General features: G+C 42.4%; 1 protein-coding gene across 1 annotated transcript in view; it reads left to right on the forward strand.

The window, feature by feature from the left end:
* The window catches only part of LOC117541601 (phospholipid phosphatase-related protein type 4-like), a 102,495-nt gene that overhangs the window by 60,147 nt on the left and 17,909 nt on the right, over nt 1-24,439 (forward strand). The window contains exons 4-8 of the mRNA XM_034208816.1: nt 3,760-3,955; nt 6,855-6,912; nt 7,095-7,268; nt 17,606-17,741; nt 18,606-18,831. Coding sequence (XP_034064707.1) covers nt 3,760-3,955; nt 6,855-6,912; nt 7,095-7,268; nt 17,606-17,741; nt 18,606-18,831 — 790 coding nt within the window. The remainder of the gene's footprint in view (nt 1-3,759; nt 3,956-6,854; nt 6,913-7,094; nt 7,269-17,605; nt 17,742-18,605; nt 18,832-24,439) is intronic.

Consider the following 24,439-nt stretch of genomic DNA (forward strand, 5'->3'; position numbering starts at 1 on the left):
GATGCGAGAAATATGAGTTGTTATTTTAGATTATGTGTGCAGTGGACGCACATGATCTTTAGTTTGCTATTTATTACGAAGATTACTTCAGGAAATGTGTCCATTCAACGTTTTTATTGTTACCTGTTACGGTGTGCAGGAAGCAGGACCCCAAATGCAGATTAAGTGACAAAATAATTCCTTTATTTCAAGGCTACAATATTCAGAGACAGAACAGAACACTCACCGCAGTTTACTCACAACACAAGACGAACCGACACTGAACACAGGAAGAGACACGACTAAATACAGGAAGGGGTAATCACAAGACGAGACACAGCCGGGCAGGGGAGGAGAAACACAAGGGCCACAGGTGAAAACAATCAGACAACTAGACACACCAGGGAAACTAACGACGGGAGGAAAAACACAGGAAGAAGGACCAGACAATATACAAGGATGAAAATACCCATAACCAGACATACAAAACTACAACACAGACAGATCCTAACAGTACCCCCCCCTCAAGGGACGGATCCCAGACGTCCCAAAACAAAACCACAAAACGTCCAAAACCACAAGCAGGGTGGGTGGAGGGGGTCCGGAGGAGGGACGCACCACCAGGCCACCAGGGCGGGCGGAGGGGGACCAGAGGAGGGACACAAAACTAGGGCCAACAGGGTGGGTGGAGGGGGTCTGGAGGACGGGCTTGGGCTGACAGCCCAGGGGCAAGGCAGAGCTTGAAAAGGGGGTTATGGAGGGGCGAAGGCAGTGGCAGGAAGAGTCAGGGGGCCGGGCCCGAGGGCGAGGACCGCGGCACTCAGGGGGCCGGGCTCGAGGGCGAAGACCGCGGCTCTCAGGAGGCCGGGCAGAACCCGGTGTCGGCCGGACAGAAACCGGCGCTGGTGGGACAGGCCTCGGCAGGATCCCCCATGGAAGAGGACCAGGAGTTGGCAGAACCCCCGCCAGGAGGGCAGTCGGCGGGACCTCCAACGGGACAGGACACAGAGTTGACAGGACCCCCGGCAGAAGGGCAGTCGGCGGGACCCCCAACGGGACTGGACATGGAATTCGCAGGACCCCCGGCAGGAGAGTAGACGGCGGGACCTCCAACGAGACAGACATGGAGTTGGCAGGACCCCCAGCGGAACCTCCAACGGACCAGGACATTGGGTAGGAACTTGAGACGTGACTCAAGTAGGGACTCGAGAGGAGACTCGAGAGGGGAACCAACGGGGAACTCGAGAGGGGAACCAAGGGGGAACTCGAGAGGGAACTCGAGAGGAGACTCGAGAGGGGAACTAGAGAGGGGACTTGAGGAGGGACTAGAGGAGGAACTAGAGGAGGAACTAGAGGAGGGAACTCGAGAGGGGACTTGAGAGGGGACTTGAGGAGGGACTAGAGGAGGGACTAGAGGAGGGAACTCCAGAGGGGACTGGAGAGGGGACTCCAGAGGGGACTAGAGGAGAGAGGAGGGACTAGAGGAGGAACTAGAGAAGGGAACTCGAGAGGGTACTCGAGAGGGGAACTCGAGGAGGGACTAGAGGAGGGAACTCCAGAGGGGACTCGAGAGGGGATTCCAGAGGGGACTAGAGGAGGGGCTAGAGGAGGGACTAGAGAAGGGAACTGGAGAGGGGACTGTGGCTGCTCGGGCCAGAACTGGGGCTGAAACCATGGCTGCTGGGGACTGTACTAGGTCTGGAACCATGGCCGGAAATATGGCTGTATGATCCAGTTCTGAAGCCGGAAACATGGCTGTATGGGCCGGGTCTGGAGCCGGAATTGAAGCCAGAATCATGGCTGTAAGGTCCGGTTCTGAAGCCGGAAACATGGCTGTAAGGTCCGGTTCTGAAGGCGGAAACATGGCTGTAAGGTCCGGTTCTGAAGCCGGAAACATGGCTGTAAGGTCCGGTTCTGGAGCCGGAAACATGGCTGTAAGGTCCGGTTCTGAAACCGGAAACATGGCTGTAAGATCCCGTTCTGAAACCGGAAACATGGCTGTAAGATCCCGTTCTGAAGCCGGAAACATGGCTGTATGGGCCGGCTCTGGAGCCGGAACCATGGCTGCTAGGACCGGTACCTGAGTACGAGCTGGCTTCCTGACCTTGCGTCTTTTAGAAGTCTTTTGGAGGCTCCGTGGACCTCCAAACGCCAGGCGGGATCCCAAGAAAGGGTCAGAGAATGGAGACTGGCACTCAGGTCTGCGTGAGAAAACTCTGAGAAACTCAGGCAATGAGCCTCTCAACCATGGCATGTTGTCCACCTCCATTTGTGCCTTTTTGAGGACAGCCTCTTTGTCCCTTGTAGCCAAGGTTCTACTCCATTCAGCATAATGACACTGAAGAGTGTACTCTAGGGATAACAAGTCCAAATCAAAATTAAAATCCGCTGGGTCCATTGTGGGTCGGTTCGTAATGTTACGGTGTGCAGGAAGCAGGACCCAAATGCAGATTTAAGTGACAAAATAATTCCTTTATTTCAAGGCTACAATAATCAGAGACAGAACAGAACACTCACCGCAGTTTACTCATAACACAAGACGAACCGACACTGAACACAGGAAGAGACAAGACTAAATACAGGAAGGGGTAATCACAAGACGAGACACATCCGGGCAGGGGAGGAGAAACACAAGGGCCACAGGTGAAAACAATCAGACAACTAGACGCAGGGAAACTAACGACGGGAGGAAAAACACAGGAAGAAGGACCAGACAATATACAAGGATGAAAATACCCATAACCAGACATACAAAACTACAACACAGACAGATCCTAACATTACCAAGGTGGTTGCTAGGGACGCTGCTATCGATATTATTTCTGTTATGTTGTGTAACTGTTTAATGGTGTTAACTTTATTGCTACCCTCTTCCCCGTTAATGTATAGTGTTGGTCCACAGCGCAAACGTATTAGTTTAACAAAATCTGCATCTAAAATTGTGGCATCGATACGTTATTTTCCCCTGTGCAATTCTCCAGCCCAGTCTCACATCTCACAGCACATCGTCATAAGCAATACCGGAAACAGACGTAGGCAATATCCTCAGCTCGGTGATTGGAGGGTTTAGCCGCAATGCATGCTGGGATTTGGTGTTTATGCGATGTGAAATCCGAAAACATTTTTTTTAAATAAAATAATACTTTATTCCGAGTGTGCTTGCTTTTCTCTTTGGAGGTCATCACATACCGGCATTGTAATACACGGTTCGGCTGCATTAAATATTACATATCTGCCGTAGTTCTTTATTTATAGAGCCCTGATGAGAAGACTTCTAGACAAACATGAGGAACTGCCGCAAACACTGAAAACGTGACGTGGATCATAAATATATCAGTAATTAAACAACATCTTACATTTCTTTTCACACAATACGTCTCCTTGCAGTATCAACACTAATTCGTCTGACTTTTATATTTGATCCAATTGGTAGATAGGCTGTATTTAAACCATAACCGTGCAGAGCTGATAGAAAGGGACACCTAGTGGGTTGCCATGTCATGTTTTAACTAGTTCAGAGAGAGTAAACAACATATTTGGGGAGATAGACTAAACAGCTGGGCACCCTGAATCACTTGCGTCTGACCCTTAATGGCCTCGAAGCCAGTGTTCCCACAGCCGTAAACCATTTCGTGACCGAGAGTTGAACTGGTTTATCAAGATAGCTGAAGCCTCCCATTCCTTAAGAGAGATACATATATATATATATATATATATATATATATATATATATATATATATATAGTACTAATGCAGTGTAAAATGTTTTGCTTCCCACAGGTGTCCATATCTTTGGCCTGTGTGTGACAGCGCTGATAACGGACATCCTCCAGCTGTCCACCGGGCAGCACACCCCCTACTGGCTGGATGTGTGTAAGCCCAACCTGACCCACATTAACATGTCCACCTGTGATGAGGCTTTTATTCTGGAGGACATCTGCTCTGGACAAGACCCTGGGCTCATCAATGCTGGGAGGTGAGGCTCAGTGTCACTGTGGGAGGGAACTAGAGTGTCAGAGGACGTGTGGGTTTATTGGTATTAAGTTATGAAAGGTAGAAAAAAGCTTTAAACTACAGTATACGTCATCACTGTCTCTGATGGATGTTTTACCATGATGACATTATAAACTAAATATATAGAGTGGTTTAGGAATGGTAAACCCGGAAATGAGTGAGCATTTTAGCACTTCCAGTTCCCTCGTGTTGAAGTTTTTGAAGGAGATTTTGGTTAGATTCCCAAAATAGGGACTTTGATTAGAACAAGCTTACAAGATTCTCCAGTTTTGTTCTATGACATATAATACGTCACTAAATACCCCACTGGTGAATGTCTAAGGCTTTGATGTGTCTTTAAAACAGCGGGTGCTAACAAGTGGCTAAATGAGACTACTAAACGCCGTCACACCAAACAGTTTTAATGATAATAAAAGTGGTGTTAATATGTGGAGATAATCCTGCTGAATCAAACGTGTTAGTATCATACTGCTAACATGTGTTTGCAAAGTTACAAATCATCACGGCAAACATTAGCCGCCTTTAGCCGTAGCCTACAATTTGCTTTAATTCTGGTAATTGCATTTAAACCTAAACTATTGTAAAAATGTTGTTAATATGAAGGGTTTATCCTGCTGAACATTACGTGTTAGTATCATAAGTGTAGGGCCTAAGTATAAAAGTCACGGCTCGCCACTGGTGCACAGCTTTATTACCTGCTGCTATAGTGGCCTGATGCACGTTTGAATTATAGATACCACTGAAGGTGGACACTATGGGCAGGGGCGGCGCCAGGGGGGAGCTAGGGGGTGCTGAAGCACCCCCCCAGGATTGCCAAAGCACCCCCTAAGCAGCCCCAAGAAATATGTGTTTTTTTTTAGTTTGTTTTTATTATTATTATTATTATTATTAAATTAGAAACATTATTGATTACATCAATGCAAATGTGAAAAAAACACATTTTTGACCAAAAACATAAAGCCAACACAGGTGATATGATTAGGCCAATGGCCAGCACCCATTCAATTTTTGACCTACCCATAGGCTAAATGACTTTGTGACACTTGAGTGACTTCCTGTTAGCTAGAGCGCCAAATGATTTGCTAACAGCAAAGTGAAACATTTATCGTTTTTTAGTCCTTAAACGTCCACGTGTGGACACTCAATCAAAACCACCTGAAAGCGAGAGGGATTCTGCACATAATAGCCTAGCCTCGTGAGTACAAGTAGCTTACTTCTGGATCTCTGTGTTTCATTCAAGCTCTGCTCTGTGTGTGTGTGGCACGAGCCATTTTGTGTGCGTGCGCGCGAGCGAGAGCTCGCGCACCGGTGGGTATCTACTGGAGATCGTTGTGGTTAGCATCTGGTGCTAGCTAGCCAAGCTAACGGATATAAGGAGCTTTTTCAACAACAAGGTGGAGGGAGAACTCTCTCCTGTCAGACGGAGAGTCTCAGGTAACCTCAGCTCAGGTGAAGTAAAGGACTCTCAGTGTTTAGATAGTTAACTTTAGTCTAGTTATCTCAGTGGGTCTCAAACGGTTTGTTTTAAAAGGGGAGTGATTTGTAAAATATCTATAAAGAAATAGAACATCTGTTTACAGTTCTGTTTCATATGGGTGTTGTTGAGAGATGTATCCATAGATCTCTTAATGTTGCTCTCAAAGTGCACCAGATTGATGCTTTTAACTTCAATATTTAAAAAAAAATCTTCCCGGGGAAGCATGCCCTCAGGCCTCAGACCCCACTAGAGGAGGTTAGGTCCCCCCCCACTTATAAAAATAGCACTTTACCCCTGCTTACACCTATATGCCGTGAGCTGATTATCGAGCCTTCATTGTTACAGTCGCAGGTACACTGTGTGTGCGTGTGGGGAGTGTTGCAGTAGAAAATGAAACTGTAGCGCTGGTGCATTAATGGGAAACCCTTAATGTTGAGCACCCTCTATGAAACGTCAAGCTACCCCACAGCACCCCTAGAGAAAATCTCTGGCGCCGCCACTGACTGTGGGAGATGGGCTGCGTTGATTTGACCCATGACTCCGCCTGTCTTTAAGCAACACTGAGCAAGACATTGTGTATCTACGCAAATAATGTGCATGTTAATGTTATCCGCTATATCTAGCAACAGATACTGCACGGGGCTCTACAGTTAAACCATTATTTGTAGCAGCTCCACAATGCTAACACTCATTAACAGTCTCTCAAGTGCTTTTGAAACACTGTGCTAAAGGAATGATGCTTCGACTAAAAGCCTGCTCTCCTCTCACTAAACTGCGAATGCCACTTCAACTGTGGGGACAAGAGACGTCATAAACTCAAATTTAGAGTTCAATGCCAATATAAGTGAAATTCTTAATACCAATTGACACCACGTTGAAAACAGCACAATATATCCCAGGTACTTTAAGCACCATTTTTTTGTTTTGCTTAGGGTTTTGTTACAAAGTTAAGCACTGCCACATTAATTTACTTTGTTATGCCCAATACTAATCTTTACTGAATAGAGCTTGAGTGCACCAAACTAGAAATGGTTATTGACATACACTGCAGTATCAGCATGACCTATACAACTTTTTTTATATCTTAGCTAAACACACACATTAGAGTTGTTTCCCTGCTTTTACCCTTCAGATACTGCATCTATTAAACACCACCTGCTAGGACACACACACACACACACACACACACACACACACACACACACACACACACACACACACACACACACACACACACACACACACACACACACACACACACACACACACACACACACACACACGTTTCTTTGAAAGTCACCTCCATGTTTCAGATGAATATTCACATGGACCTTAGCTGTCTGAATATGATAATTGTGTCTGTTTTATTTTCTTTTTTTTAAAGGAAGACATTCCCCTCCCAGCATGCAACTCTGGCTGCTTTCGCTGCGGTCTACATCTCAGTAAGTGCTTATTATACACTCTCTCAACATCTGGCCACAGAAGGTGCAGACAGGTCTTTTCCACATATTTAGAAATCTAAATAAATGTAAATGAAGAAAAATAGCATTCTCAGCAGACTATCACAGGTGTAGGAATACATTTCTTATATCAGCTTTAACAGAGGGCTGGTTGTGTGTTTCAGATGTACTTCAACGCGGTGTTGACGGACTCGGCCAAGCTGCTGAAGCCTCTGCTCGTCTTCTCCTTCATCATGCTCGCCATCCTGGCCGGCCTCACCAGGATCATCCAGTTCAGGAACCATCCTGTGGACGTGTACTGCGGCTGGCTGCTGGGAGCTGCCATCGCCGTTTATCTGGTAACACCCTCACAGGATGTTTCGTTGGAAGTTTTTTGTGTAGCTTAAATAGCAGAACATTTACAGTGACTCTTACAGATACACATTTCCACTGCATTGATATTGCCAACAAGGCGGAGGCATCTCATAACTTAGCAGATAATGAAGGTCATGAAGAGCCATTGTGCTCTGAACTAAATATGAGTAGCCGTGTCATAGTGAAGACACAGAGGGATGTTGCACTATAAATGATCATCGCTAATTAAATGTGAGGGTTGAAACTGCATCCATAGCAACGTAACTTTGTAACCTTTTCTCATTGCTCATTTCGTGTGGAAGTTGCTCTGGAGGTAGACACTCTCGCTGGACTGCTTTTCTCTTTTTGTTCATTTATTATTCATGAGAAACACGACAGCGTCAGGTGAGAAGAGTGGTACATATGTGAATAGAATCAAAGAGGGCATATTCTGCAAATGTTCAGCTTCATATCAGTATGTAGAGTAGGGATGGGTACCGAGCAGAGTTGGGTGTAACGCGTTACAAAGTCTCTTTGACAGACCAGAGGGATTTCCGCCGCAGGTTTATATGTACGTAACTTTGCGCGACTTGCGCGTCCACGTGCAGTGCTGCATAAACATGGCTGAGTCAACAGCGATAACTTTCGAGGGGTGGAGGTATGCCCATTATTTTGAGTTCCTCCGAAGAATAGACAGGAATGTGACGGTGAGGTGCAAACTGTGTCCAGGCCAGAAGCTGTTATCCACTGCTGTAAACACCACGTCAAACCTCAACAAGCACCTGCAAAGAACACATGCTAAGGTGAAGCTAATAGCTAAGGAGGACCTGGCAGAAGACACTACACTACCCAGAATCCTCAGCTATCGTTTGGGACTACACCATGTGCTTTGCTTGACAAACCCCGTGATTTGTCCTCAAGCTCTGTGATTGGATGTTGGAGTGGTAGTGCGCAAAGTTTACGCCGAGCGTCAAACAGCATTTTGAAATGGAATGAAACCCATCGACTGCACACTATTCAAAACAGGAATCGAACGTCTCCCCCTGTATCGGTCCTTGTGACAGCGGAGCTGCAGCAGTCTGTTGGAGAAGGAGCTCCGTTGACTGTCCAGCTGCAGGTGGAGAGGATGGGTGGGGTTATCCATGATGGACAACAGCCTGTTCAGTGTCCTCCTCTCCACCACAGCTTCAAAGGGGTCCAGCTTGATGCCGATGACAGACCCAGCTTTCCTGATCAGTTTATTGATCCTGCTGGTGTCACCGGCTCTTATGCTGCCCCCCCCCCCCCCAACAGACCGCAGCAAAGAAGAGTGCACTGGCCACAACAGACCGGTAGAAGATCTCCAGCATCTTGCTGCACACGTGGAAGGATCTCAGCTTCCTCAGAAAATAGAGTCTGCTCATCCCCTTCTTGTACACAGCGTCAGTGTTGATCCTCCAGTTCAGCCCATAAGTGCACTCCCAGGTACTTGTAGTCCTCCACAACAGCCACATCCTCTCCTAGAATGCGGCTGTTGTGCCAGACGGCAGCAGACAGAACAGTTTGTGGCTCGGGTGATGGGGTCTTTTATAATCCTGAGGGCTTTCTTTAAGGTTAACCTGGTATTTTTACTCCACTACATTTATTTGAGTTACTTTGCAGATTCTGATTAATGATGTGAAATATAAACAACCCTTAAATCAGACTTTAGTTACACCTGAGTAAAATGCAGGGAAGGTGATTGTCAAGTGCCAACAATCAGGAGAGATATTTGATAGTTGGTGCTTGAGAAGACTAAACATGTATCTGCAGATCTCTATAAAGTATATTCATTACTCGTTATTCTCTACTAATAGTTCATTATAAACTGTATATAATTGCTATTTTGCACATCCCTTTCAAGATTTCAAGATGTTCTAAGGTTTATTGACGTATCATATACACAACTATGGTGTAGTTATGCAATGAATGAAAAACTTGGGTCAGAGGTTCCTCAACAGTCTATTACAAGACATCTATCAATATGTGTGTACCTCCACCATTAAACTGTCATATTCTGCACATTTCTTATACTATCTACATACATAAGAGTATAATCCATATGTATAATATCAGTTAAAATAAGTGCTTCAACATAGTTAATATTGCAGGAAAGCAATATATTAGACGTTAAGTACTTTGTCAGGCTTAATATTTATATGTAGATAGATACCCCCAAAGTTTTCTCTTATTTAAAAGAAGACCTTAACTTAAAGTATTCTTTAATGTTTAAATAAAGACTTAGTAGTTTGTCTGTTTTGCACATCCTCCTATCAGGCACTAAACTGTTTTATTCTAGAGATCACTTACAGTATCTTCTTGATATTTTCTATTCTATATTTATATCATTGACCTTCTACTTTCCCCCTATTTTGTATGTACTCTTAATATTTAAATGTTTTCATCAAATATAACACATTAAAAAGTGCTTTACAAAAATGAAAGACATTAAGAAAAAGGCATTTTTAAACAGTCATTAAAAAGCAACACAATCTACCTGCATTGCAATTACTCTAAACGTGTAATAACGTGTTTTAACCAGTAGGTGGTTTGGGTTAAAAAGCTGTCAAGTTTACAGTGTTAACACAATAAAATATACTGCTGTTTCTGGTTTAGTTTACGACGGATATATTCTGTTATTGTTTTGATATTTGTAACACAAAAGCGATGGAAAAACCCCACAGCAACACAGAAAAGATGGTCTTAACATGACCCAGCGGTCTAGTAGTTAATAAAAAAACAATAATATCAAAACTAAATATTACTATAACTTTATTGTGAAATTAAAACAGAACGGTAAAAGAATAGTTTCCTGTCTATTCTGAGGCCAGGGGGGTATACTACGATTTTTTTTTTTAGGAAAGGACATGCCTGAAAGACACGACATTTTCTCCTTCTCTGAGGGTCAAGAAGAACATCCAAGAGGAACATTAAAAGCTGATGTTATGAGATTTTAAGACCAGTACAGGACATTCACTAAGAAACTACTTTTTATTGTGAAAACAAAGATCTGCACACCAAATATTTGTGTAGTCTATCAGGACCATCATTTGTTTGTGACGCTGCCTGCACCTCAGAGAAGGGGTGGTTATAGTCAGGCTTATAAAGTGTGGCGAAAAACATAGTCAGCTGATGGGATGCATCTATTTCCACATCTACACTCCATCAGCTGATTATTTCTATTTGCCTCACTTTATGAGCTTCACATCACTTGTGCCTTGTATCGCAGAGTTTGCAACATCACAAATAAATGGGGCCAATCTTCAGTCAGATGTGAATGTGTAATCTAACATTTTCAGTAAGAATAATGGACGAAAGGAGTGCAAATACAAATACAATTTATTGAAATGTGAACCAAAAGTTAATCAAATGTTTTAAATAAAAAGCACATATGGACAGAAGGTGTAAACCTATTAAATGTATAAGTAAACACATGTAGTCAAATAAAGTGACAGACTAGGCCTGTGCAGTTGGTATCAGCTTTGCCCAGCATGGGCTCCTCCATCAGGCCTGGTCCTCCTCGCTGAGGAAAAACCCTCAGTCCTCTCCAAACCAACAGACAGGACGTCCATCACACGGAGGTTTCTCCCTGAAGTCTCTGCAGCTCTCTGGACGCCACGCTGTCTCAATCCGTCCACACTGAATATGAGAGGGGGAAAATGAAAATAATAAATGCTTTAGACCAGTGGTTCCCAAACGGTGTGCCGCGGCACACTGGTGTGCCGTGAGGCAAGTCCGGGTGTGCCGTGGGATTTTGTGACAACCAACCGTTATTATTGCAATATACAACTACAAAAAAATAATTATTTTTAAATGTACTATATCAGTACTTTGTAGGTTTATATGTACGTAATCTGCGCGATTTGCACGTCCACATCTCCACGTGCAGTGCTGCATAAACATGGCTGAGTCAGCGATAACTTTCGAGGAGTGGAGGTATGCCCATTATTTTGAGTTTGTCCGAAGAATAGACAGGAATGTGACGGTGAGGTGCAAACTGTGTCCAGGCCAGAAGCTGTTATCCACTGCTGTAAACACCACGTCAAACCTCAACAAACACCTGCAAAGAACACGTGCTTTTTTGTTTATATCACGGAGTCTGTTCTTCTTCTCTGTCTTCCGGTTGTTGCCTGTTTTGAATGACAAATACACACTACCGCCGCCCACTGGTAAGGAAAGTTATTGCCACTCACCCATGCGCAGTTCGTACGTGCTCGGCGAGTAAAGTAACGAGTTACTTTATGTAGATAGTAACGAAGTAGTGTAATATATTACTTTTTAAAAAGTAATATGTAATATATAACGACCCAATCTCTGGAGTTGGCGTTCTCTACTCTGGTTTACATGAAGAACAACAGGAGGTCACGGCTCTCTGTTGAACAGGACTTGCGAGTGGCCCTCTCCTCAGTGCCACCAAGGATTAAAACATTCTGCGCGCCCCGACAGGCACATGTATCTCACTAATTTGTAAGTCGGCAAACATATTTACAATAGCACATGTTTCAATGCTGATTGCTGAAATGTTACATTTATAATTTGTAGTTCAGGACCATGGACAATGCAGCTACCTTGCATTGACAGTTCTCTGTGCTGAATTTCTGCTGAGTTTCCTTTGCCTAATTTTTAATGTTGTGACCTGTCTGGTTTAAATGAGTGTGTTGCTGCTTTGATGAAGCCTAATTTGGTAAAGTTTCAAATTAACTTCTGAAATATTTAGTTAATAAATATTTCATGAGTAATATAGTTGTCTTTGTCACATTTGATTTGGCATTAGTAAATAATTATGCACATTTACAGATATTTTACATGATATGAGTGATAACACGTGTTATAAGGGCTATTTTGCACAATAGGTGTGCCTTGAGATTTTTACTTGTCCTTTGGTGTGCCTTGGGCACAAAAAGTTTGGGAACCACTGATCTAGACAATAAGAAACATAAAGTTGACTGTTGAGTTGCTCAGTTTTTTTAGATTGTCAATACTATTACTGTATAACTAATATCTCAGGTTAAGAGGCACATTCAAATAAAGATTGGTCTTTAAATACATTTTGTCTTTTGAATTGTTTGTCTAAAGTCAAGGATCTAGAACTGGTACTTAGTTTTAATGATACAGTCTGGTTATTATGCTGTTTGGAGGAGGCCTCACAGGTAAGAGCACTAACTAGTTACCATCACATGTACCTTAGCTTGACTTAAATGTATTAAACGTATAGTTAAGTGATATCAAAATATAAATAACTAATGTCATGCAAACATATTAATATTTGCTTGATTCCAGAGTTTAATTTAGCACAATTGCATACAAACATTAAGGGGTTTTAAGATTCTGAAGTCTTCGTTCTAAATAGAAAATAGCATGGATAATTTACAAAGGCTTTAAAAACACAGCAGGAGCCCAAGACAATTATACAACTTGTCATTATTTCAGTACAGTTCAATTGGTTTTATTTTCATAAACGGTTATCAACCGTTAGTGCCAAAGCAGTAGGCTATAATATATTAATTACTGCTGTAGACTACAACCACTACTTCTTTAGCTAGCATAAACTCAACAAAGCTAGCGTTAGCTGGCTGACTGACGTTATTTTACCGCTAAACTGCACGATATAAAACGGTGGTCTTCAAAGCGGATTTAATCCTCAATCACAATAATAATACTCAAAGTAAAACTGGGCAAGTAATGGGCAAAACTTACCGTTGATTGACGTGCCATGTCAGCGGACTGGTAGCGACACGAACCGCTTGCCCCGCAGTCATCCGGTTCGACCTGACTGTGGCTGTGACTGTGTGACTGACCCGAGCCTCCTCGTTCTGATAGCTACGCCCCTTCGCTCCAACCCCCCTCCCTCCCCCACATCTACAGGTGAAAATTACTTTTGCGACACATTTATCGCAAGAAGTGTAGCAAAAGTAAAGGCCGCAGATTCGTCGATTTATACTGCCACAGAGCAGATTCGTGACGTTGTAATGACTGATTTGAGAGGTTGTAATAACCAAGTTACCGTTGTAATGGAAAATATATTTAAAAAATATGTATTTGTCTTCAAGTGAACATTTAATCACTAAGTTCATTTTTTTTCTACAAGCTACAAAACTTTTTTTTTCCTTCTGTGACTTCAAATTTGGTTCACAGTTACGTGGATATTTTATACAAGTGTACATTTGGTTCACAGTTACGTGGATATTTTATACAAGTGTAAATGTATGCACACAAGCTCAGATTTTTTTTCTGCAAGCGCTCACATCAGTGGCGAACCGTCAGGGCCTTCAAGGTATTCAGAGAATACCCTGGAACACTCAGATAAAACAAACAAAAAATCGATTTAATTATATAAATAAAATGTATATAAAATGAATAAATGAGAATCGTATCTGTGTTGTTGATCTGTAATATTACAGTGTTACGTTGATTTGTTTGTCCTTCTCGGACCATGCACTACGCATTTCAGTGGTTTTGTGTTAGAAAAGAAAGCAACCAATCAGATCTTGTTCTGGGTCTCTGGGTAGAATATCCTTCAACCAAGGTATTCTACATCCTTGATCGAATGCCCTGGCCGTTGCACTGAATGAGAGCGTACGTTTGGACTGACAGTTTGATCAACCAATCATATATTGATTTGTAGGCAATGGGCATATTCTTTCTGAGTTTCCCTCGGTTCCAGGGTATTCTAGAAGGCCCGCTAGTTCACTGGCTCGAGACAGAGGATCTAGATGAATGCGACGAAGCAATTCATGCCATTTTATTGTTTTTAACGTTGAAATGACAAGTGCAACAGGTGAAGATGACGTTGTTGCGGAATTGTTGTGAGTACCCTTTTCAAGACGACAATTCAGTGAAAAGACGGACATTATAATGCCGCGGGGGGGTGGGGGAGGGGGGCGGCGGCGGGGGGTGGGTGTGTCTACAGAAGGTCCAGTTGTGATGGCCACAGTTCGCCACTGGCTCACATCAGGTTTTACACGCTCTCGCATTTTGCACCATATCTACCTTCATACTTAATCTTCCTCCAGATTGAAGACCCGTTAGGCCTTTTGCAGCATACATGTATGCCCCACCTGTGTTGCTCTGTACCGCTGTATTTTTGCAGTAAATACTTGTTTTTTGTTTGTTTTTTACAGTTCTGTAAGTTCACATTATTTCCAATTTGTTTAGTTAATTTATCTTTTTTTTTCTTCAAAAGAACCGATAAGAGTACCGTTAAACGGCCAACCTGGAGCGCTATAGCCATTAGAAGCACAAGTGTTGCATAGTGATGTCATAACACTCTTCAGGAAAGGGGAAAAACCCCAAAAGCATAATAGGGCTACTTTGAAATAATACTTGAGCCAGGCTCTTTTATTGAACACGTGTTTGCTGAATTACAGTAGATGCTGACATTAAGATGGTTATTTAACTGTTTGTTTAGCAAGTTGTGCTGATACAGACACCGGGCAAGGCGGACCAGTTCTTTCTGCAGAAACGCAGATCCGAAGAAGACGCACGGCATGTGCTTATATGTGTGAATTTGACCAGAAAGAAATTAAATATGAGACTGATCGGCTGAGGTTTGTGTCAGTACTGACAGTATGTGCTTTAGTCATCAATCAAGATGTATTAGTATAGCCCAATTAAACAAATGACACATGTTCCTCAATAGGCTTTACAGACTGAACAGCATACGCAGCATCAGAAGAAAAAACCCAGTAGAAGAAAAATGAATTCTGTATTATTTCAGTGTATTATTTAGTACAACTCTTTGCTGAAAGTAGACATGGATGTTCAACTCAAACTGGTGGATGTTGGCTCAGAATATCTGATGTCTCCCACTCACCATCACCCTACAGCCCACACACACTCAGATACATGTCCAGTACACACCACACACACCCACACACACACACACACACACACACACACACACACACACACACACACACACACACACACACACACACACACACCCACACACACACACACACACACCACACACACCACACACACACACACACACACACACACACACACACACACACACACACACACACACACACACACACACACACACACAGCCCTGTTCAGCTGCCTACATATTTGTTGTTATGCCTTCTCCTCCTCTGCTCTGGAATATGGTTTCAGCTGATGCAGAATCAATAACTTCAATTAAAGCATTTTTCCAGCGGAGTTCCCTGATACTACATTTGTATTTATTAGGTTTTTATTCAACAAGGACCTTGCATAAAATATAAAATACATTAATCTCAAAAAGAGAAGATGCCAGATTTTAGCTTATTTATTTGATTTCATTATCTTTGCTTTGTTATGCCTGTTTTTAAATGCCATTTCATAATGTATTTATGCTGTATTTATTCTTAAATGTATTTTGTTTTTATTTGGTAAAGCACTTTGAATTGTCGCGTACTGAAAGGTGCTATATAAATCAAATGTCCATGCCTTGCCTTATAGCACTGGCTTTAGCTGCAGTCCTTGGATACGTACACACTTGACAATCAAAAAACACTTAAAACATGACTTAGTGTCTATCACAATAACAATTATACAACAGACGAAAATACAGATCTATAAAATATAAATACCATTTATACAACTTGAATATTAAAGTTCATTTAAACTGTTGGCACTGATTGCTAAATATCCATTTTCTCTCACCTTGGCAAAAAGAGTGGAAGTCTGTGCACGTTTTGAGCTCAGCTGGAACAAATGACAATGCTTTGATAGCCATGATTTATGCAAAGGTAGCGCACCTCGGTATAATGTATAATTGACCTGGGGAAATGATCCCTCTGATTATCTTCAGTTGTATGATGATGATAACTCTGCAGACAGTATTGTGCACAGTACAGGCTGCACCGGGCTATTTTAGGGTTCTTTGTTTGACATCGTATCATCTATCATCAGAGTCCAACTGAAAAGACTGCAGCCTCCTTCAGTTTGAAGCTCTGGTGGTAATTACATGCCATTGCATTTAGCTGACGCTTTTATCCAAAGCGACGAAGTGCGTTCGACCAAGAAGATAACAACTTGAAGAAAACAGCATCATATAAGTACATCAGGTTTCATAGAGCAAAAACATTTCAAGTGCTACTCAACTGGCTTTAGATAAGCCAGCCCTTTATTAGTATAAAAGTGCTTTGTTAATAGTTCTATCGCTCGAAGTGGAGTCGAAAGAGATGAGTTTTCAGTCAGCGCCGGAAGATGTGTAAGCTATCTGCTGTCCTGATTTCAATGGGGAGCTCATTCCACCATTTGCTAATTCATTACATTTTATCGGGAGCAACACCCACGGATTCATATTTTTCCGTATTTTCACACGTTCTTCTTCACAGCACCTGGCATCTATTGTCTTGATGTGTGTGCTTTTGTAAAAACTATAAATTACTTTTAATTTAGCTGATGCTTTTATCTTGAGTGACTTACTATAAGCGCAATAAACCATAAAGATACAAACACAGAACAGAACAAGAATCCTGCAAGTATATCTTTTGGTCACATTGGTCATGGTGCAGTGGAAACAGGTTGGTTTTAAGTCTGCGTTGAAAATGTGTTGACTTTCTGCCGTCCTGATGTCAATGTAAAGCTCATTAAATCATTTGAGAGCCAGGATAGCAAACAGCTGTTACCTGGGTCCAACTAAAAGTGAAGTAGAAGCGAGGAAGTAGCGATCCGGTTGGCTGATTGGCTGATTGACTGAAGTGTATGGTTTAACCATGTTGTGGATGTAGGAACGTCTTGATCCATTCACAACACATGAGGCCAGTACCACTTCAATTGTAAAGGTAGCACATGTAAAAAAAGTCATTGCACTGACCAGGTAATGTCAGTTGCACAGCACTACTAATAATATTAGCTAACATTCAATTTGAAAATAATCTCAGCTAACTGTCCTTTTATTATATATCCCTTGCCTAAGTAATGATAGTGACAGGTAGGAAAAAAAACTGTCAATGGGGGAGTTTTTCCCATGTCTGAACCAAGACATACGTTGCCAATCCAATATTTTCGATCCTGTGTTCCTGTGTTAATTACCAGTTTTACTTTTGATAAACCCAAAAAGTTTGTGTTTTTTAAAAAAATCCTCTCTAGTCAGGTGATGGAGTTGAGTGGAAGCCAAAGATTTTCTGCAGCTCACTTTCTCCAAGTCTCACTACAGCTCTGTACTGAAATGCCATCGTTTATCAAACCAATTTTGATTTGATTTAAATTCCTTGACTTAATAAACTCTGCCAGCACAATCTGTGTGGTGTGGTTCTACATCGGTCAACAACATCACTTGTTGTGCTAACCTCTTTGCTGAATTCTCCTCTGTGTGTGTACTTGTATGCAGGGTGTGTATGCTGTGGGGAATTTCCAGCCGAGTGAGGATCGGTCTAGAAATCGAGCACCTACCCCGACCCTCAGAGAGCCCCCCCTCTCCTCCTTACCAAATGTCAGCCAATCAGCACATAGCAACAGCCACCAAGGTAACACCCTGCCTGACAGGTTTCTCTCAGCATTACAGATATATTGTCGGGATGAGTAGAATACAACATATGCCATTAATAATAAATCATAATAAATAAAAGCTAAAGGTTTTATTAACAGTGCAGAAAGAAGAGGAAGCCAATGAGATAAAGGAGGCCAAGTAGAAAAACCTGATGACATGGCGAGTAGCCCAGATCTATTCTGTGGAAGAGGAATATAGGGCAAAGTGCTCAGTCTTCTAGGAAAGACGAGTTGTAAAAACAAAAGCCATCAGGAGTGCTACTGCAAAAACATGCTCTATGTGGAACATAGCAGTCTACAAATAATGATTTGTATTCGTTATTTCTTCATGAGCTCTTTATGACACCAAAGAACAGACAAGTGCACGCATAAGGAACAGGAAGCAGACCATAGCTTGTCAATTGTCTCTTCCTCATATTAAGTTTTTCTTTAAGCACCAGGTTATTTTTTCAATTGCTTTCATTCAGAACAGAGTGGACGTTAGAGGAGAAGCTTGTTTTTGCTCATAACAAAGGCAGAAAAGCCCAATTGTTTAAGCTGATCATCTGGGTATACCCTGGATGTTACTATTGGCAAGTGTTGTACATGTATCTCCATAAGCTTATCTTCCTTATCACTTTACGGCTATCTGACTGAGCGGTGAAACTCCTTCAGAATGTGAAAGAGCGAGAACCCTCGATTGGTGTTCAAGATGAAAAAACTCTGTAAAACATATATAAAATAGCCCTAATAGATAGATAAAAGGTCAATCAAATGTTTTTAATGATGAGAACATTCATGTAAAAGAATCCCCTTTTAACCTTGACATTAGGAGTGTGACTCTCCTTGTTATCCACTTACAGGTCACCACACCCTGGCTCCCAGCCAACCAGAGCCCATCATCACGAGGACCTCCTCCCACACTTTGTCCCTCAACCAACCAGAGCACATCCTGACTCGGAGCGCCTCCTACCGAGAGCCGTCTATGAATATGAAGCGAGCCAGTGCTGACGTGGAGGTGATCACCCCGTCCAGCCCCATGGGCCCCACCGACAACATGATGACCTTCAGCAGCAGCACCCTGCCAAGGTCAGCAGATCTCCTGTTTAACTGCCACATGCTTATCCATATGTAAAGGCTTTTTTGCTATATGCCTTATTTTTCAGGGACAGAGGACTTCCTTTTATTTTAGCATGGTATTCAGTGGCGGCCGGCCCATAGGGGCGCCGCCCCCCCTCTTCCCACATTAAAAAATAAAAAAAATATATTTAAAAAATATATTTTTTATTTTTTAAAAACAAGGTAAATATTATATAATTGGTATCAGTAAAATGTATTATCTACAATAAAAGCTCATTTAAAATTGTGTTACGATGTCTGAAGTTACTGATAAGTCACATGCCTGGCCTTGCCCGTGTATCATTACCCTCTCTCGTCTGGGCGCTATGCACAGCGCCCAGACGAGAGTGCAGCAAGTGCAGCAGAAGCCAACTGTTGCTATCTTTAAACTATGCCGCCGAAACATAATTTCAACCAATCAGCGTCGTCAAATCTGATGATCACAGGGCGCCTACGTCAGCGCCCGGTGCAGTCTGTGAGTTGTTTGGACTCGTATCCAAGGAGACAACACAGGAAGCTGTCATACACTCTGGAAGCTATCATTAGCAGCTATTATGAAAACTCCGTTTTTGACATAAAAATGGAATTATGGATTATCAATAATTTTTTTAAACTGACAGACACATTAGATTAACCTATGGATTAACCTTCAGCCGCGTTTTTCTCGTTTTTGATCAGAATAACAGCAAAAGGTGAGCATATCTCTGTGTTTTGCTACCTAAAGCTACGTTGTGTGTTGTCTGTATTTGCTTCCCCTGTCGCGAGTTCTGATCGCTCAGTGATGATACTTATATTTCTAGAATCTGTGGAATTTCAGCTTGTTAGCTAAGCTTGTTTGTGCATATCCGATAAGTATATCGATTGATTTCAGTGGCGAACCGTGTCTATCACAACTGGACCTTCTGTAGACTGGACCTTCTGTATTGTTTGGTCACCATTTCCACAGCCCCACCTAAAATATTTTCCACCAGCCGCCACTGATGGTATTCTATTTAAAGGTCTCCTATTATACTCTTTTTCATCAATATATTATAGCTCTCAGATATAAAACATGTCTCTGAAGTGTTTGGCTCGAAATACCGAACAGATCATTGTAGCATCCCATAATCCCCTCTGTTTCAGCCCCGTTTCAAAAGTGCTGATTCTCTGAAGGTTTCCCATTTATATAATCCCCCTCCTCTACCTATCCTCTCGTCTTAGTCCCGCCCACCTTCATCCCGATCTAGAACCCTCCGCTTCGCGTCGGGCTCCTGATCAGCCTGTCGGTGTTCTTTTCCCCATAATGACCGCGTCGCTGCACATTATCCTGCTTATTACATGACTCCCAATATTAATTGAAATGCTTTTATGGATTTAGAAAATAGTTGTATGTAGGGTTGGGTATCGTTTGAATTTCCACGATTCTGATTCCGATTCCACTTTTCGATTCCGGTTCTTAACGGTTCTCAATTCCGATTCTTTGAGGGGCAGGGTAAACAAATGATACATGCTTCTTCCACCAAAAAAATTACATTTATTCGAGAAACTTTTACACAGGTTAGTTTACAGTAATATTCACATTAATCAGTCTGTTTATATTCACTGCTATGTAACTGTAACCTGAGAACCACTGAAGCTACAACAGTGCAACAGTCCAACTTTTAAAGAATAGTTCTTATTGAGAAAAACAAGTATATCTGCCTTCTCAGGCATACCGGGAAGAAATGTTTGAACATTTTAAAGTAAAATGCTTCAATCTGGTACACTTTAAGCAGAATGACTAGAGACTAGATCTAGGGGGTACAACTCTAAACACCCATATGAAAAAGATCGGTTTACATTTTAATAATTAAATAAGTATGTGAACATAACCAATAACCCATAGCCAATAGAAAATACATGTAACGTGTTTTATTTTTGTTGTTCATTCATATCTTATTTTACAATTTTATTTATGCATATTTTGTTATCTCTCCAGTTTAAAACGATATGTCTGGTTTACTGTCCTATAGTATACATTGGAATGATTTCAAACCTGTTTTAACCCAATAATTAGAAAGGAGTGCCTTGGAAATATGTGTTTACATAAATTGTGATCAAAACGTTTGAGACTCATAAAGACTAAAGTGAACTATCTAAACACTGAGAGTCCGTTACCTCACTGAGCTGTAGTTATCAGCCTCTCAGTCTGACTGGAGAGGACTCTCCCTCCACATCATTGTAGAAACATCTTCTTCTTCCGTTAGAGCAGCTAGCACCAGATGCTAATAACAACAGCGCGTACCGGTGCACCCTCCCTTTCTCCCTCGCTCCCACGCTCACTCGCACTTTGGCTGTGAGCTGCGGGCGCCAGATAAGCCAACATCCCCCATTTTCATCACTTACAGCGCCCATCGTACAGGGCAAATGAAAAGTGTAACCGGGATGAAAAGGGTGTTACATTTACTTAATTATGAATGTTGTTACATCAAGGCCGAAAATTAGGATGAGCCCCAACGGTCAAAACTTTTTGTTTCCCTCCCAGAGCTGTCAGCGCAGCGCCTCCACAGATCTGGCGCCCTAGGAGAACATGGTTACGCTGTAGGAAGTGTAGGTACAACGCTACATTTCCCGCCCCGCTGCAGTCATACAGTAGGTTACGGAGAGCGGCGAGAAACATTTCCTCAGGCATCGAAAAGCGGAACCGAAATTCACATTTCTAAATGATGCCGTTGGAATTGAAATGTTGGAACCGGTTCCGAACCGGAACCGGTTCTCGGTACCCAACCCTAGTTGTATGTATTGATTTAAATTGACATGCATCCGCTAAGAAAAATAGTCCGTTGTTACTGTTTGAACTAACGTAGCAACGGCAGGAACTGCTTCGATAGCGTTTTTGACGAGCTTTTTGATAACAGATTTGAAAACATCGCTGCTTGCTTTAAAAGTAGCACAATTCATTATGTCAAACCTTGGAAAGTATCTAGATATCCCTGCCCTAATGCCAAAGGAACTGGCAACTCCCCTCTCCTGCAGGGGGGCGTGGTCAGCTGCAGCTCACAGAATCAGCCCCTTGCAAAAACAGGGCTGGAAAGAACAAATGGAGCGAAATGAGGCATGGCTAAAATGCAGGATCTGTTTGGTATTTTGAAAAAATATATATATTTATATACTTTATATAGGTATGGCCCTACAATATATGTTTCAAATATAGCATGATAGGTCCACTTTAAGTACAGACAAAATTAGCTTGCTATTTATTGTTCCATGATTAAAGCAACTACACTTTACGCAGCCCAGGAATCTTGTAGAGGTCTATAGGCAGGACAGACATGGCTTTTTATGACAGTTTATTCTGGAAGCATCGAATATAGAAAAATATGAAGTAGCCTCAGAATTACATTAAGGTGTTAGGAAATACCTTATTTCATATTAAAAAAAGCTATTTTAATCAATCTACTTAGGAAAATATGCTCTATGAAGCGGCCAAATATGGCGGCAAATCTCTGTCATAAATCGCGAGGGCATATGAGATCCACGCGAGCACAAGTCAAGCAGCCGCGGACGTATATTATTTTCGCGAGCACTGAACGGCACTCGCGCGAGAGCAATATTGACGCATGTGATGCATGTGCAGGCTTCAATATTGCTCTCCCGCGAGTGCCGTTCAGTGCTCGCGAAAATAATATACGTCCGCGGCTGCTTGACTTGTGCTCGCGTGGATCTCATATGCCCTCGCGATTTATGACAGATTTGCCGCCATAACTGTCAGGGGCGGACTGGCCATCGGGACGAATCCGATGGGCCGGTACTGAAGTGGGCCGGTCGGACGATGTGGGCCGGCCGATAACCGGCAGGGCTCGGCATTATAAATGGCCCGCTGGCCCGGAAGCACTATTTCGACACCCCGGGCCAGCATAACGTAGGCTACTTTCCACTTGCCCGCTCGGGCCACTACAAATATTGCTTTAAAAAAATGGTCCTGTGGTATTGGTATTTTGACTAGAAATGTAGTTAAATTGTTTCGTTTATCAACGCTACAACAGCGTTCCGTGTGGTGAGTCGGTTGTCTTGTTGGGTGAAAAGCAAACAGCTGTTTGCTGCGGAGCGCATCGCGAGCAGGCTCCCGTGAGCGGGAGCGCGCTCCTTCACTACAGACTATCGCGCCACCTAACCATTCGCTACAAATGTTTTTAATACCAGCGGTAGCCGGGCAAAAAACAATCTTCAAATAAAAGAAAGTCACCGGAGGAGTTAAAGGAGAGTGACAGGGAGCATGAGAAGAAGAGGGAGAGAAAGTTACAGCCAGCTTGATCGATGGAGTTGGCTTCTAGTGGTGCAGTGACGCATCCTAAAACCCTTTTATAATCTATCGATTAGATTTACGATTAGAAAATTATAGAAGTAGGGTAGACATGTGGAGATTATCCGGCTGAACAAAACGTGCATTTATCAAACAGGTTTGTTTTCCACAGACCTTATTTCCAGCTATTTTCCAAAACCCTGTGGAGAAATCCCATTGCTTTTTGTGGAGGGAACCAGCAGCTTACTTCCTGGTTTTAGGATGCGTCACTGGCTGCACCGCTCAATATGATGCCAATATAAACACGGTCTTCTGTCGGCTCTGTACATCAATGCCCACCTATGCTGACAAGTAAGGCAAGGCAATGCAAGTTTATTTATATAGCACCTTTCAGCACCAGGCAATTCAAGGTGCTTTACAAAAATGAAAGACATTCAGACAAAGGCATTTAAAAACAGTAAAAGATAAACGAAAAATGAAAGACATTAAGAAAATGGCATTTAAAACCAGTCATTAAAAAGAAAAGCTAATAAAATAAACATTGAAAGATAAAAGTTACAGTGCAGTCTAAGATATGAATAGTTCAATTATTTCGGTTCTTGATTTTTAATTTATTCACAGAACCTCCCTTTGGAAATCCGAACATTTCCGTCCCGATTGTTAATTTAGACTGATTGTTTTCACCATGTTATGCTCGCATGAAGTAGTAAGTGAAGAGTAGACAATATAAAGGTATTGGCGAAATGTCCCAGCAGTTTAATGAAGGTTCTAATCAAATTACATGTCTAACTCCTAATGACAGGAAGGCAGAAAGTGCATTATACAAATAATAATACTCATAATAATAGCAGACATTTTTTAACAATATCATTATTTTAATAAACCAAATATGAACAATCGAGGAAAATGAGGAAGAACTGATGATTAAAATGTTGTAGTACAACCAACTGTTAATTTGATTAGAGCTTTGACACATATATATTTATATATCTATAAGTATGACGACATCCTCGGGCGATATCATATGGTATAGCTAATTAATCTGGGTCAAAACGTGTTGTGCCCACATGCAAAGGTTGTACACTCTGGCTTATCCCTGCGTGGTATTATAGTGATAGCAAACAGCAACGTTCAACTCCTTTAATGGTATATTGCAAATACAATAAGAAGCTACAGGGACGCGGGTGCGGGTGCGCTGCCAGAAGGGTGGCAGTGAAAGCGGAGGGTCTCGACGGACCAGACCCGGGCGACAGAAGCTGGCTTTGGGGACGTGGAACGTCACCTCTCTGGGGGGGAAGGAGCCGGAGCTTGTGCGGG

This window comes from Gymnodraco acuticeps, unplaced genomic scaffold (assembly GCF_902827175.1).
Source record: "Gymnodraco acuticeps unplaced genomic scaffold, fGymAcu1.1, whole genome shotgun sequence".
Lineage (NCBI taxonomy): Eukaryota > Metazoa > Chordata > Actinopteri > Perciformes > Bathydraconidae > Gymnodraco > Gymnodraco acuticeps.